General features: G+C 40.8%; 1 protein-coding gene across 4 annotated transcripts in view; it reads right to left on the minus strand.

Moving 5' to 3' along the window:
* pdzrn3b (PDZ domain containing RING finger 3b) overlaps positions 1 to 17,656 on the minus strand; it is a 97,079-nt gene that overhangs the window by 19,986 nt on the left and 59,437 nt on the right. The window contains exon 1 of one of the 4 annotated variants that reach the window (XM_044168705.1): positions 739 to 1,029. The exons of the other annotated variants lie outside the window; for them this stretch is intronic. Coding sequence (XP_044024640.1) covers positions 739 to 807 — 69 coding nt within the window. The 5' untranslated portion in view covers positions 808 to 1,029. Of the gene's footprint in view, positions 1 to 738; positions 1,030 to 17,656 lie in introns of those variants that run through there. 4 annotated transcript variants of the gene reach the window in all.

Consider the following 17,656-nt stretch of genomic DNA (forward strand, 5'->3'; position numbering starts at 1 on the left):
AGCTTTGTTTTGTCTGACCAACAGTCCAAAATCCAAAGATATTCAATATACAATGATATAAAAACAAAGAAAAGTAATAATTCTTCACATTTGAGAAGCTCAAACCGGAACATTTTTGGCATTTTTGCTTGACAAATGTCGATAAACTTTTAGTTGATCAACTGATCAATTCATCGTTTCACCACTAATCAGTTCTGTACCCAAGTATTGTTTAAAAGACGCTTAAAAAAAGAAGAAAAAACCTGTTCTGTTATTGCTCTCATGAAAACATTCTCCCTATGTGTTAATGGTGCATCTATATCACGCCTGCTCTATTTTCTTTGGTGGAAAAAATGTGCAAAACAAGCACTGGAGTGTTAAATATAAACTTTAGTGAAAGTCAAACAGGGGTTAGAGCCGGAAAGCTCAGAGTCAGCATTCAGTTGACAATGAGGAGGTGGGCAGTGATCGGCACACACTAGCAGACGCATTGAGAGAGCTGTCACCTCTTCATCACCCCCTCCTTTTAAGCACAGCGCGCCACCTCTTGCTGACCCCTGCGGCCAGCAGCCGGCAGCAACTCCACTCCACTCCACTCTACTCCCACTCAGCCAGTGACCCCAGGACATGAGCGGAGCAAAGTCAGAAAACACGATAAAATACTAAAACTGACAGTGGCTCGTGCAAAACAGCAAAAAGTACAATATAACAGCCCGAAAAAGAGTCTCAAAAACTCTTCCTGAGGCTTGGTCACAGTACCTGGCAGACTTCATAGAGTAGTTTATATTGCTCCTCAGGCTTCTGCAGGGTACAGAGGCTGCATCCCATGGTGGAGGAGATCACACCATCCAGGCTCTCCCTCCAGCCACTCGGGCAGGAAGAGAGTGGAAGCAGATTTCTTCTTCTCCTCCTCTCTGAACTCACTCCCTCCCTCTGTCCACTCTGTCTTATTTCCACGACTTTGGCTGACAGGATTGACTTCCCCCCAGCTTGTGGCTGTATCTCTCCGCTCAGCCTCGTCTCTCTCACACACACACACACACACACTCCCCCTCCCCACCCCTCGTCGCCTCACATGCTCCCTCCCTCTCAGACGCTCTCTCAGCCTTCTGCTGAGCTGACGGAGGCCAGTGCCAGTGCTTGGCTATATACACCCCCTCATGTTTATTAAGCAGCCGCTCATTGATTATTCATGAGGGGTACTAACTCATGAATGGGGTTCACCAAAGAGGCTGCGAGATGAAGTCTTCTTAATTAATAAGCATCATTAGATCTATTGTGCAGAAGCAAGTTGAGTGACAGAAAGGCTGTTCATTTCATGACAAGATTTATATGCTTCTCTCAAGGGGTCCCAGAAGCTTGTTTGTTAACAGTTCCAGACTTTTAATTTGAAATCCAGTGTGACAAGAGGACATTCATCTGTGACAAGGGATTAAGCACTAAATATTTGTGATTTATGCATCCAAAGCTATGCTCTGCAGCTTTGTTACAGCATACCCTTTCCATGCCCCAGTTAAATTAACACTTGCTGACCTCTGGTATACTAATCCAGCACACAGAGTCACTGAGCATTCTTTCCTCGTGTATTTCTCTCCAAATACACAAAGACAGGGAAAACAAATACACCAGATAAATATTTATGTGGCCCTCTCCAGTGCAGCCGGACAAACTTTACCCAGCGGAGCATCTTATGCGTAGTGTCATGCAAGTTCTTTGGGTCCTTCTATGTGTGTGCTGCCCTGTGTGCAGACAATGGATATGGCTGCATACACCAGACCTGGCTTCTGTCCTGCTGTTTGCTCTGGTGCCACACAGCCAACCGAATATAATTGTTCATTAGGGGCAAGAAGGGCAACAAATGCTGTCGCTGGTTACAATCTGTCGGTTTGTAGGGATCAGATATGGAAAACTTTACATTTCTACAGTTAGAAGATGTCCCTGCAGTCAGAGTGTAGTATTTGACCCTATGATGTCTTTGTTCACCCCTTTACAATTCGATCCCACTCTTGTTGTGAAATTCATTAGGAATGCTTCAATTAAGTCCATGGTACTCAGCCACATACCTGGATGGATTTCATGGCAGGAGGGGGCTGTCCTGTGGGAGAAACCCTATTCTGACTCACAGGAAGTAGGCCGTGAGTATAAGCCATTGGCCGACTATTTTAGTCGGAATTCTCCTCCCCTTCTGCTGCATCGCGGGCTTAGCGCCGCCCAAGATAATTGTATTTCTTTAAACCAATCACAAACAAGCAAGGTGTGTTTCCCCCCCCCCCCCACTATAGCAGAATAATAATGGGTTCGGCTACAGCTTTCTCCAAAAAAAAAAAAAAAAAAAACTTATTGTGAAGATAAATCCGGCTATGTGAGACTCGAGAAACCCTGACTACTGGTGAAATTTCATCCTGCCAGATGTGTCCACTGATCCCTATCTATCAGCACTTCCACAGCTTCTCCAAGACAGCCACATTATTAGTGAGGCTCAAAGGTTTCCAGTCAAATGTCAAACAAATTTTATGTAAATTTTTTCAAATGCCACAGAGAACAAAATGTGAAGCCTGAAAGTGGACCAATCCTACAACAGAAAAACCAAGCAAAATGAAAGCTGTTCTCTGATGTTAACTAATGTTGGCCATAATTCAAACTAAAAAATGAACCCACACCCTTGCAGTGTTACTGCAAAAATTGATGGCCCTATGTTCACAAGTTGCAACAGATATTGTACATTGGTGTGACAATATGTACAGCATTTCTGGAAGGTTTTGGTAGACTTATAATTCACAATGTTTGGCTACAAACAGTGCTACATTATGTTGTTAAATGCACTGCCACAGGTATTCATGGCATAATTTGTGTATTGGCAAAAAACACTCCTGGCTCAAGCAAAGTTTTGATTTTTTATTTTAACAGAATTTGCCATTTCCATTCGGCTTCCCTAATTTTCAATTTACATAAAAACACTTGGGAATGGGAATTCGACTGATGAGATATCACTTTTCCATTTAATCTCTGTGTTTGTATTCTGTCCAAGAGTTATTAACCAAAGGCTGTCTTCGAATAAATTCTCATCTTTTTCCCACAACCATAACCACACAGAATATTGGACAACCTAAAAAAAAGAGATCTTAAAATAAGATCCTTAAGGCAGAAGAAGTGGTGGTGACTTAAAGTTGCCTTGGGCAAACTGAAGGTATCTGTGTGAACTTAACAATCATTCATAATTACTGCAGGCTTTGCTTGTCTGGGTGCTAGGCTCAAACTTTCATCCATAGTAGCATGAAAACTAATTCTACGCTCACATTAGCTGTACTGTTGTGCCTGGGGCTGGGATCAGTGGAGAGTTTTAGCTGGCGCTCTTCCCCGGGTAATCTTTCTTTCACACTGAGATTATCCCATTCACAAAGTCAAAACGGAGACAGTGGTCTGATATGAACAACTGCATTAAAGGTTATGGCAGCTGTTGCAGAAAAAATATGCAAATTAATGAATAATCAGCAGCAGTAAAATATGGAGCAGAGAAGTCAACTGAGGACCACAACCACAAACAATGTGTCTGCCACTGTCCGTCGCTGTGTTCAGAGATTTAATTTTGTCGGTGCTGATTAAATTTCTTGCCCTCTCTGGTGACAAAACCTGTCTCCTCCGTCCCTGCGGTGTGGTTTAATCTGTGGTCTCAGCAGCGAGACACACACACTTCAACTTTTATCCATTAATGGTCTAGACGGTGACACAGTGTCAGAGCATGAGCAAGACCAAACGATAATAATGTCATGCGAGATGTTATAACAAACTGTGCATTTGATCTATGCTTGGTTGGATCATTCATATTCATAGAGGCCGCCTGGTGTTGTTTCTGCGTCCCACTGGGCCCAGTTTAAAAGTCATGGCTTTAACTAGAGCCACAGTAGGATCAGGTGGTGATCGCTGCAGCGCACACCATCTCTGTCCCTCTGGGCTCTTTATGCTCTTCACATAATTTCAAAAGTGGACTATTTCACCTGAAGAATACGGCTTCCACAAACAAAGCTTACAGTTACTACCTGGGCTGTAGTAAAGTAATTACTGTTTTTATTATTTATTGGATGAATTGAAAAAAAAAAAAAAAAAAAGTGAAATGTGACAATTTTCCAAAACACAAGGTAACGACTTCGAATTGCTTGTTGTGTCCAACCAACAGTCAAAAACACGAAAATATTCAGTCTCTAGCAACTGTTGGGCATCTATAATTGATATAACTCACTAATTAACAACTTATATCTCATTTTAATACGTACAAAAACACGGCATTTTACGGGGGGGTTACTTCCCAGACTATTTCTTGGCCAGCGAAGAAATAGTCCAACACACAATATCGATGAAACTGTAAATTGTTGTTCAGTTTTTGCACTCAAGGCAAGAAAATAATTAAACGTATTTCCAAAAACGTTGAACTATTCCTTTAATTGACTGACTATCTGAAGATTTACAGTGTGTGACTGCGGAATAATTGTATATACATGACCCTCATTGTCTTCAGTCCACATGATGGCATCATTGCAGATCCACTGAAATGAATGTAACCTGACCTCAACTTTTCAGCCTGCCACGTAGCAAAATGCCAAGCCATTTATCTCTACATCGTGGGAAGTGAGATCTTAGTGATCAGATAGGAGGAAAGATTTTTAAAAAGGTGGACTTAACATGGTGTGGAGACAAAGTCTGCAGAAGGTGACAACGTGGCAACATGTGAAGAAACAGGACACCGATGGCTGATAGTGATCACACAAGGAAAAAGCATGATGTCCAGGTCGTCTCACACGACTCTAATGCACTGTCCAGACGGCCGGATGAGGGGAAGAGGGAGGGAGGGGGGGGTGGAAGATGAGGAATGAGAGTGACGGGGAAACTAAATTGGCTACATATTGTAAATCCATGAAAAGAATGTCGTAGTGTGGGATGTCTGTCGTATAGAATGTCGTTGTTCTGTGCATCAGCGGAGGCTAGATTAACGTCACTTCACTTCACTGTCCTCAACTGTCTATATTTTTGTGGGGTGAAACCACAAATGCTGAATAACATAAACAGGAGGATGCTTAAAGGGGCAGTGTGTAGGGTTTAGTGGCATCTAGTGGTGAAATTGCAGTTGCAACCATTTGAATACTGCTCGCCTCATGCTCCCCTTCCAAGCATGTAGGAGAAAGTATGGTGGCCGCTAAATTTGTGAAAAAAATGAAGTGGGCTACTAAATAAAGCAAAGGGTACCACTTTCTAATAAAGCCCCCTTGAGTTTTTTTTTCACTTTTTAATAAGCCCACATCAATGGTTAGTAAGTTTTAAGTAACTATATATATATATATATATATATATATATATATATATATAGTACATTTCCTTCCTTGTTAAACATTATGCAAAGGCGATTTAAAAAAAAAACATTTTGGAAACTCCATTGTTTACACCCATGTTTACTTGCTAGCCATCTTCTTCCCTGCCTTTGCTCGCACATTGCTGCATTTCTTAGCTTACTGCCGCCACCTGTTGATCATGAGAATAATACGAAACCATTGAAAGAGTATTAAGCAACCGCATGCTCATGCGCATGCATGTGCATCCTTGTGCGCACAAGACAAATAACACAGGGACCCACTCATAAACACATTGCTTCATAGCACTACTCGTGGTAAAAAAAAAACTCCATAGGGCACCTTTAATATTCCACTGAAGAACCATTCTTACAATAATCCACCATGTCAAATAAATGGATTTTGGTCTGAATGCCCTGCAGCCCCCTCCGGAAGGTAAGAGTCCTGATACACATGCGGTTTTGTACATACTACATTTGGTGTCTGTGTAAGCGGATGTGTTCCACACATGTGTAGTCGCTGTGCTTGTAGGCATGTACAGCTTGAGTGGCTATACATTTTGGGCCATTGGCAAATATGACCGGCTGATAAAAGTTATGTCACTGCAGATGTGGAAAGTATAAATTTACCTTAAGTGGCCAAATATCCACTGGAGGAGTCCCTCTGATTAAAGGGCCACCCCACTGATTTTACACATGAAGATTAGTTTAATCATGTGAAAACAGTTGTATAACATCTTCTACATTACAAACTGGAGGTGTAGAGTTTAAAAGACGTGGGCATTCATCAGGCATGGAAGGTCTTACAAAAGAGGCTTAAAGTCAACAGGTTTGGTCCACCATAGACAGGGATTAGAAGGCCTCCACTGATTTGATTTTGGCCATAGCTTAGTCCACCTTCAATTGGTTTGGTCTGAGCCCTCATATCAGCCCTCCAATCTGTAGAGGATATGAGAGGAGAGGGGAGCTACAATGCCTGTGTTAATGGAGATACCAGATGAGCCAACAGGAGCGGCAAGATGGAGTGAGAGCTAACACAAGGGATGTTAAAAGAAGGTGTGAAGAAGACAGACACACAAGGCGGAGAGAGAGACACACAACCCACAGAGGAGGGACCGGGGCAGAAACACAAACTAAACGTGTGGAGGAGTTTAATGAGTCTCCAGTTCCTCTCAACTGTACCGCTGGGGCCTGAGCGTGCAAGGATCAGTGTGCATGTGATGTGGGTGCGAGTGTGTGTGTGTGTGTGCATCCACCTCTGAAACACTGGGCTGTGCATAATTTATCAGACAGCTGTCAGCTTTGTACTCCTATTTACTCTGCAAGCCAGATCCTGTGCCAACAGGGAGCCCAGCCAGCAGGAATGACAGCCACCGAAACAGTTTAATTAGAGACTCAAACAACTAATAATGCCATTACTATCACTTCAGTGTAATTACTTAAGTATGAGTGGATGTGACAAGACTGATATGTTAAAATGCTATGATAATGCTCCTTTCACACACAAATGCCAATGAATGACATTGTATATTTTTGGGATTAAAATCTTTTTTTTTTTGTTAACAGAAGATGTAAATCTGTAAACCCGTTTTGTTTTTTCGAGTTCCCTGAGGCTGTTTCCCATTATCAACAGCCTGGCAGGAAAATGCACATCAATTTGCTCTGGGCTAAATAAAATCACCTTCATTGTTTGGGGTTTAGAAAAAAAAACAAAAAAACAACTTCAGGCATTTGTCACTTAGGTGGTATACACAAATATTACGACACAAAAGCAATTATCAGTTTTTGTGTGTGTTCATCAGAGTGGGACCGTTGTCACTGCCAAAACGTTACCCAATTTTCTAAAACAAAATTCTGTCTGGTTCTTCAAGTAAAAACATCACTCACAAAAGGAGTAGAGAGGCCAGCTTTCTGGCTTTCTAAATGAGCCAGAATTGGTGCCAAGTGGATGCAGGCATGGACAGGATGCGTTTAAGTGTAAATTAATTGGTCTTAGTGCAGACAGACTAACTCTAGCTGTGATTCTCTTGGCCTGTTCCCTGGCCGACCATCCTATAACCCCCCACCACTTATGAGAGACCTGTATTTAGCTCCATAATAAGGCTAGCAAAATTACCACCTAGCCTTTGCTACTATAAAAACGTCTTCATTACTGTGTGATGGCGAGGCATAATAAAATACTATTTAAAACTAATTATCCAAATGCCACAACATTCTTGCAGAAGGTAATGTATAGCGCTTGTCAACACAGTTATTATGCGGGATATTAAAAAGGAGTTCATATTTCATCCCCTCTCCTGTACTGAGAGCAGGGCTCGATGATGTGACTCCACTCTGAGGCTCCCTTGTAGGGCTCTGCCAACACTGGAGGCCACACAGAGTTTCTGTCACCAGTTAATTCTCCAAGCTTTCATCAGTCCTGGCTGCTCTAGCATGTTGGCAGCCAAAGTTACCAACGAAAGCCTCCAGCTACACAGAGTAAGGAAGCGTGGGTGCACACACTGCTGATACAGTAGGCAGAGGTGGGAGCTTACAAAGTGAAATGTGGACTGAGACTGTATTGAGGCAATCAGATAATTTGGACAAAGGGTGTCACAAGTTTTGAATTGACTGACTGTATTTCTCAGTTGAGAGTTGAACCCACTTACGAGTGGGTCGTCCGTTAGTTGCAGTGTTGGCGGGTTCGATCCCTGGCTCCTCCTGTCCACATGTCGAAGTGTCTTTGAGCAAGACACTGAACCCCAATTGCTCCCAATGGTTGGGTGAGTGTGTCTGTCTGAATGGGTGAATGAGAGGCAAACTGTAAAGTGCTTTGGATAAAAGCTGTATAAATGCAGTCCATTTACCTTACCAGGAACTTAACTGGACCTGAGACTTTCTGTTGTCTAAGTCTTTTAATTTGGTAGATTGGAACATGTGGCAGGAAGAGATTGAAGGGTGAGAGCTGACGTCACACATGAGGGGGATGGCTAATACAGAGATTAGCCACTGATACAAAACACCCAGGTGATGCCAGAGGTCTTCAAAAAAATATGGAACTTTGCCATCCATCTTTTTTACCCATTTAACGCAAGAGAAGAGCAAGTTCCCCCCAAGACCAGGGAAACAGAACACACTCTTGACGAACATCCTTATGACTAACTTGCAACATGAAGGGCCAGATTGCAAGAATGTTAGGTAGAAGGTAGGCGATGTGTTCACATTTGCCACAGTCGGCTAAGAGGTTCAGTAGGAAACTAGTCATAGTCGTGGTATGTATACCTCTTCTGAATGGCAACACTCAAAGGCGGGGCAAAAAGATGGCCGTAATAGCTACCTCCTGGCTGCATTACACTCCCACCCTGACATCTCTTTTGCACATATTTGTAGTCACAATGTAATTAATCTTACAAATGGGAATGAGTGACTGTACTTTCATACAGTCTCTCCTCAAAGGTAGTCATGATGTTACACTCGGTTATTCACGCAAAAAGTGATGGAAGTACCATAGATGTGTGAAGAAAGACAAAAGACCTAGAGAGAAGTTCAAAGCCTGCTTACTTTTTAATCTCCACACATCCGGCCAATCGCTGCATGAAGTGGGTGTACTTGTCCAATTGACGGTTTTCGAAAAGTTACAGAAATTGTAACTTTGTTGTTTTGTGGTTTGCTCTGCTATGATCTTGTTTCATTTATTTAATAATTCCCTGTACTAATTCACCATGTGGTATATCCCCAATCTCCCAAATTCTGCAATATCCTCTGGTATAGTACAAATTTAGTTCTTACCGCTGATTCCAGTTCCCTCTGAATATCTTCTCACCACCTGCTTGCGACACCTTTGCTTCACCTATCACCATTGACAGCACTGCTTGCACTGCAGAAGGAACCTGCAACTTATTATCATCTCCTGAGCAGGCCTGACATTTAGAGGTTCTCCATAAAGCAAGGAAATAGCTGGAAATGGAAGTAATAGCAGACCCCTTGACAATGTCTACATGTTATGTTTCATTCGGTTTAGCTACTGTAGTGGAAAGGGGGTATACGTCAACCTGTCTGAGTGAAAGGTTCTGAAGAATGAGTTATAGCCTAAGGTCTATGTTCAGCCCTCAATCTTATTACATTTCAGTGCTTGTCCAAATGAAAAGCTCAGAGTGAGAGCTGAGGTCATTGACAGGTAAGGGACTGACATGTTGGTTGACATCACTCAAATGTCTCAATACTCAGACGGATAGTCGGGTTTAACTGCCCAAAGTCAGCTGTGATAAATGAGCCGACCACCCTGGAGGGGGAAATATTATCTTTACACACATTCACGTCTTTAGCACTCCACCAGAATTTGATGAAATTGCTAGTGATGCTAACTGGATGTCTTGACCAGTCAGTAAATCTCTTTGCGACGTGACCCCCCGGGCCATTAGTCAGGCCGAGGCAGTAACCTCAGAGGCCTTATGGGCAGCGAAGACCGATTCACAACTCCCTGATGTTTTTGCTGAGCCAGTCAGCAATTTCAAGGAGAGACGTCCACTCCTCTTCAGATGTGTCAGGCTCCAGTGGCTGCCAAGTGACACTTTTTCTAAACATCACTTTGACTGATAGCTACCACTTCATTTCTGGTTGAATAAACCTTTACATACAGGAGGTAATAGGCAAGATGTAAGAGCTTTTAGTCATTTCACAGTTCCTCATGTTCTCTTGGCAGAGAAAAATGGTCCATTATTATTATTATTTAGATTATATTTCCCAATCCAAGAAAAAGGCACTGAGGTAAATCCAAATATTGGAAGTCTCCAACAATAATGTAATAGCTGGTAACATTGTGGTTTAGATTAACACTGTCTCTTTAACTATTCCAGGATTTTAAGAGGTGTGTAATGACATCATTAACCAAGAAATCCCATAAGACATCTGAGACAATCTGGTTTGATGATGAAGGCTGACCTTTTGGAACAGACGAACCACAAAATTAATTTTCTCTGTCACTGGTACTTGAAAGTTAGAATGTCTTTGAGCAACACATTTAGCACTGATATGGTGAAGCTTATCTGTCCTTGCTCTTTATCCTTTATCCTATCCATATAGCCCCAGGGTTGGGGTTTAAAAGATTACATAGTGCAAGATTGCATTGTTCTGATTGAAAAGAAAAATCAGGTTGTAAAGTTCAAGCTGCAACTGGTTTAAAATTAAGGAAATCTGTCGAATTTCCAAAAAATACATTTAGGAAAGAAAAGGTTTTCAGATTATAAGATGTAAGAAAAATTCAAAAGGTAAAGAAATTGTATAATCATTGTTGGGTGCAGAATGTCGTCATAATTACTGTTCATACTCCAAATTTGTAACCAGTAAATATGTATAATTGCTATAGAAGCAAGTAGCAGTTTGAATGTTGCAGGATTTTACATTACTGATTATGCAAACAGTCATGGGTAGTCTAATGAATTAGATTTCGCCAATAAACTCCTCTCAAATGCTTCCCATGACACATCTGCTCATGACAATACAAACCAGGTTTGCCCAAAGTAAATTTAATTATCAACTCCCAGGAAATCCAAATGTGCACAATGTCCCCATTCTCCACTACTGATCCAATGATTACCCAAAACAGTGAGGCTTTTAACAGAGGAAATGCTAATTCCATTAGCATTTTCTGAATGGAAAATTAATTTGTGACATATGTCAATAAATAATAAACTTTATTTATACAGCACTTTTCAAAAACAAAGTTACAAAGTGCTTTACATGGTTGAACCATGATTAAAACATTTCAGGACTGCAATGAAGCAAATAAAATCAGGCAATTAAAACCACACAGAAATAAAATTAAATAAAATAAAACCCCCAACAATAAAGATAAATATTAATAATAAAACAGATCAGACATGTTGGCAATAAAACAGTGTGCTAGAATTAATAAAAGGCTTTTTAAAAAAAGATACGTTTTGAGAAATGATTTAAAAGACGTCACTGATTCAGCAAGCCTCAGATCCTCAGGCAAGGAGTTCCAGATCTGAGGGGCCTTGACTGCAAAAGCTCGGTCACCTTTAGACTTGAGCCGGGACTCAGGAACAGCTAGCAAAGCCCTGCCCGAGGATCTGAGGCTGCGCTCTGGCTCACAGGGGAGCAGTAATTCAGCAATGTAGCTGGGAGCTAAACCATAAAGTGCTTTAAATGTCAGTAAGATCAGTACGATCTTAAAATCAATTCTTAATCTGGTAACCATTGAAGAGAGGCTAAAACAGGGCTGATATGATCTTGTCTTCTAGTATTTGTTAAAAAGCCGAGCAGCTGCGTTTTGTACCAGCTGAAGGCGTGAGATAGTTTTTTGGCTCAAACCTGAATACACTGAATTGCAATAATCTAACCAAGATGAAATAAAAGCATGGATGACCTTCTCAAGATCAGACTGAGAGAGAAAAGACCTGATCTTTGAGATGCTGTGTACTGAAATGATTGTGCAAAGTGATTCTTAGTGTGCAATTGGAAGCATTTAGTGTGCCAGTGTGTTATTCAGAAAGTGTCTTAATGCTATGCAAAGCATGCACAAAGTTATAAATTAAAATGGAAATATGAATGGCAACTGCAAAAAGATGTTCATGCTGTTATTTTCCTGTTTATCTTCCAAATAAACAAGGGTCCTAGAGCCTTTACCAAACAACTCAGTGGATCATAATGAAGCCTTTTTTTTTAGCATGTGCGTCTTTCAAAATGAAACACATTATATGCTACAATTATGGTGACACACTTTGCTGCCAGGCCAACAAGAAAATACTAATGTGAATATGAGGCACTGGTTGAAAACATTTCATTTCTGATTTTCTGATTCAGCCAGTGGGCTCAGTGTATTTCACATCAAATTGAGAATTGGAAAATGTCCCCAAAGTGCAGGTTTCTCCTTTGATGCTCTGAGCATCATTAACCCAAATGTAATTTCTTGAGCAGTGTTTTCACCAACACATCTTCAGAAGGAGTGTGTTTGATTGAAAATAACAAGAGCTGCGAATTTAGCGCCATACACCCCCCACACACACACACACACACACACTTCTACCCCTTTACACTCCATTCCCTTCCAAATGGAACAAGAGAAAAATAGAAGCATGCTTTTAAGGAACCCAAGCCTGTAATTTCCATCTCATTCCAACATCATTTGCACTGAAATATCCTGCGAATGCTGCCTTTTCAGTGCACAATACTGTGGTGATGCTAAGAGGACCCAGTCCATTAAGAGAGACAGGGCGAGAGAACCATCTTCTCTCTCAAGAAGAGCAGAGGAGCAAAGGGAAAAGAGAAACAAAAGAGCAACAGACAGAGGGGAATGGTGGATGGAGGGAGCAGGGACTGGGGGTGTAAATGCAGAGAAAAGGAGGGAGGGAAGGGAAAGACAGAGAGAAGGCTGTAGTTTAATGAGGAGACAGTGATTTTAGGAGCGAGCAGGGGGGATGGTTTGATCTTTGACCTCTCAGATCCCTTAGTGCGTGTGACAGGCCTGAGTTCAGGCAGAGGATTAAGGTAATCAAGGGTAGCAATGAGAACAGAGCACACATTCACGAGCCCGGAGACTCCCTGAAAGCAACAATTATGCACCTTGCCCTGTATTCTCCTGCGCGTGTGTCTGTACCTACACATCATCGTTGCCTGTGGTGGTTTACTTCATGACAGAAGGGGGCCACTGCAGACAGATATAGATGTGTGAAATAATGCCCACTGATAACCCTAACCCCCCATTAATGGGATACCTAGCCTTTGTCCCCCTTTACAAGGACACATGTCTTCGAGCTGGTACAGACGACACTTCAATCTAACTTGACAGAAATGAGTTATTGGAAAGTGGATATTTGAGGTACAAGAATCAGTCCGTTGCCTGTGGTGAAGCTATGCTGTAGTGCTGAAACAAAAAGTTGAATAAGCTACAGAAATTCAATCAGCAACAATTTTGATAAGTGAGTCATAATTTCTGTCATTTCAAAAATGGCACAAATTAGCTGTTTCCAGCTTCTGAAATGTGAAGATTTGCTGTTTTTTTTTTAATATCATTGTAAATAGAGTATTTTACAGTTGGTTAGGCAAAACTAGCAATTTGAAGACATCAACTTGGAGTTTGTGAACGGTCAATGGGTGTTATTCACCATTTTCTGAATTTTCATAGTCAATTAATTGGCAATGAAAATAACTGTTAGTTGTAGCCCTACTATGCTGATAAATTAATTAGGGCAGCAACTAGTGATTGCTGCCATTGTCGATTAATCTGCAGATTATTTTTTGATTAGTAGATTAATAATTTGGCCTATAAAATGCCAAGAAGCCAAAGATATTCAAATTACTATGATGTAAGACAAGGAAAAGTTTGGCATTTTTGATTGAAAAATGACTTAAATGATTAATTGATTATCAAAACAGTTGCCGATTAGTTTTGTGTAGATCAATTGTTAATTGTTTCTCCTGATAAGGTACACTATGTGTCTCCATTACTCCTGGCCAATCACAAGCTTGGAATGCTGAATGTGCACTATAGGTTTATTTGAAGAAGGTGCTGAGAAATAGCTCAGTTCCTGTAGAACATTTTTGCAAAAATTGTGCGATAAACTATGTGGACAGGAATCAAAGGATCCAGTGTAAGAAAATCCTGAAAACATTGTTTTGGCACTTAAAATTGGACCAGTATCTGTAGTTTGGTTTAGTTTGGATTAGGGATTTGCAAGTAAAGATACAATATAAAGGAAAAAAAAGTAATAAAATAAGTAATAAAAATCCAATATAAATGACAATATTACAAAAAGAGTAACTGGACTTTGTAGACCTTTTTCAAATCCTTATACTCGGTACAGTAGCAAGATGAGGGATAACAGCCTTTCTGTATCCCAGCAGACACCCTGACAAGGTCAAGAGTGAGGAGGCACCTTAAAAGGATACGCTCTGTCTGCAGCAGACTGGTGGAACATGACTTCATTTTGAGGTCTGCACAATCCCTTCAATGGCTTCAAAAATCCTGGCTCCGGTCTTAACACCTACAAAGGGGACGTTTAAGTCCTCATAATGAGGTTGCCACATGCCGATATCATCTTTCACAGGCTCCATTTGACCGGTGCTCCTGTTGGATGGAGTCACGTTCAGTGGTGCACATCCCTGCCTTTTTTAAAAATCACATGTTTTCAATTACTCTGGGAGTGCACAGAACCAACTTGTGCTGTAATTCAATAAGGACACACAGAGGCAAGTCGAGCAGGTAGGACAGTTGGGCATTGTCATGGGACAGCTGAGTGACAAGGGTGAGTTTAGGATCTCAGAGCACACAGTTGTTACTTTGTACCTGTCAGTCAAGCTGTGACATGGACAGCCTGCTGGGGGACTAACGAGGTGAGAGGTCCTCAACCACAGGGCAGTCCCCCACCAGCAGATGACTCCCACCCTCTGCCAAGAAAAAAACTTCACATAACAATAAGGGCAGAGCAGCTGGCTACTGCAACACAACAGTCGAGTGTGTTGGGACAGACATGCACTATGGATCCTTAAAGACCTTCAGCGATGCTACAAGAGCAGCCAGGACAACATTAATTTCAACAACAGGAATTTAAAAACGGGCAATTAACTCAAAGTTATTACCTTAAAGCACTTCTGTAATTATTTTTCAAAACTTTTTGTTTACAGAACTTTCCAAGGTGTTATGAGGATTTGGCACCACTCTTCTCAAGCCATAATGCTGACGATAAGCTGATTTAAATTCACTGTTTTTGTAGATACTCGCAAATCCACGACTGGTAAAAAAAACAAAACAGAGACAGACAGATGGTGGATTTTTGAGTCCGACACTGATATTGGTATTTTGACAAGAAGAGTCTACAGTCATGCTAGCAGATGTGTAAGGCTATACCAAGACAATACTGACGACACTGAAATGCTGATTTGTGTCAGGTATAATGTTTATCATATAGTTACCATCTTAGATTAGCATGTTAGCATTCTAACATTTTCTAATTAGCACTAAACACAAAGTACAGCTGAGGCTGAACAAAAGTACATTAAGTAGATGAAGAGATACTTCACTGAATAAGTGAAAACTTTGACATGCTGGTGGTGTTAGATGAACAGTCAAAGGATCGCCAAAGTCAGTATACTTCATCCTCTAGGGACCATGAATATCTCTTCCAAATTTCATGGCAACCCATCCAGTAGTTGTCTTATAACAGATTTATCTGTGATAAGTTCAAATCGGTCAACAATATCATCCATGCCCATGTATCGACCAGGCTCTAGTGAAAAGGGTGATTTTCCTGGTTAACAATTACACTATTTGGCCAACAGTACACATACTACAGTGTCTACATACTTCAGTGTACTTTTGGTCTGGAGCTGTTTTTCATGGCCCCTTTGTTTCAATTAAGGGAAATCTTAATGTACAATTATAACATACAATGATATTTTAGACTACAGTGTGCTTCCAACTTTATGACACCAGTCATAAAGTTTGTTTTCACATGCCAATGACCTCATGACTGATCTTGAGGCTGCAGCTAGATTCCACTATTTTGTGGATTGCCTCCCCAGAAGAGTGCAGGCTGTTAAAGCAGCAAAGAAGGAGCCAACTCCATATTAATGCCCTTGGTTTTGAAATTAGATGTTCAACAATCATATATGAATGTAATGGTCAAATGTCCACGTACCTTTGGCCATGTAGTTAATAGTTTGGTTGTAATTACAGCACAGTCCAACTAAAACATCCCAAACACAGAACTCTTAAGCAAATAATAATGTAATAATTTACAGCTCCAGTTGAATATAGTGCTGCTAAAACCATCTCTATTTGCAGTATTCAAATGCACCATTCTATGCCAGAAGAAGCTCGGGTAACACTTCATATTAAGGTACACATATTCACCATTACCTAGTTGCTTATTAGCATGCGTATTAGCATGCATATTAGTAGCATAAGAGTTTCCCCTCAATAACCTCCTAATTACTGCTTATTGATAGTAAGTAAGGAAGTTGTTGTACATGAATTACCATCTATATACTTTGCTCAGTATGGACCTTATAAGGTGGTAGTATCAGAAGAATAGTCATTCTACCTTAATAACACTTAATAAATATGGTTTATTCTTATGTAACAAAACACATAACTACAAGTATACAAGGAAAGGAAAGTTAAATATTTTCTGGTTAGGCCTAGTAGTAGTAGAATATGGTCATGCAGAATAAGGCATTAATAAGTGCTTTATAATGACTTATAAAGAGCCAATATAATACTAATACGCATGCTAATGAGCAACTAGTGAATGGTGAATATGTGTACCTTAATATAAAGTGTTAGCAAAACTCGGATTTCCTTTCTATTGAGGCTGACACTCAAAGCTCTTTCAGCTCCATCTATCTCTGTCAGAGCTTCTCACTACAAAGTACTCCTTCCTCCACCACTGTCTACTTCCTTATCTACCGCTCTCTGCTTCCAAGCCAGTGGAAATCCCTCGGCCAAGGAAAAAAAGATCGAATTTTTGCAGCTGAGTGGTAGAGGTAAAGAAGTATTATGTGCCAGTCATGGCTGGCTGTGCTGCCAGCTGGAGTGAACGGCCGCGGACAGCAGATCACACAGACCGAGGCTGTTGAATAACACTAGCTAACCTGAGGATCAAAGCTGAATACAAAAGCAAAATGTAAAGCAGAAAACTGTAGACAGGAAACACTGGTTGATTTACAGTTAGCGATTCCAGCAAACAAGACTGTGATTATTCAGTCACAGAATACAGACATGAGAAGTGAATGTGGTAACACAACCCAGACTGTTGATGTACTTATAATGGTCTCAATGGAAACCTCCAGAAAAAGGACCAACATGTGTCTTTAAAAGGTGCTATTGATAACATCCAGTCACTAGATGACGCACTCCCCCTACTATTCCAGTGCAGTGGTTGCCAGTTCGTTGCACAACCTGCATATTTCATGGTTGAGTGGAGCGAGACTCAGTCATATCAAGTGATGAATCTTTCGTGATAGAGTAATGAATTCATTTTGCAACATTTGCAGTGGTGTGTCATGTAACTATCTATGGTAATCTTAGGATATGGCTAGCTAGCTTTAGGTAACCCTTTTCCCCTCATCATTTAATAATGATAGGGGCCCTATATAGCAACACTTACCGTAAAATGACATTTCAATTATCCTTACACTATAAGACATTAGGTAAATATTTTCATTTTAATCCAATCAAAAAGTACAGTACATTGTAGGGATGCTATTAAAACCCACAGCGCTCGACATTAGACAGACAGCTACAGTAAAAGTTGACGTTAGCTAGTGTTAGTGTTAGGGTGGTGTTGACTTAACATTAGTCAAAGTGTTTTCTTGCTGAAAACAAATCTCATTGCGGAT

This window comes from Siniperca chuatsi, linkage group LG2 (genome assembly GCF_020085105.1).
Source record: "Siniperca chuatsi isolate FFG_IHB_CAS linkage group LG2, ASM2008510v1, whole genome shotgun sequence".
In the NCBI taxonomy this organism is placed as follows: domain Eukaryota; kingdom Metazoa; phylum Chordata; class Actinopteri; order Centrarchiformes; family Sinipercidae; genus Siniperca; species Siniperca chuatsi.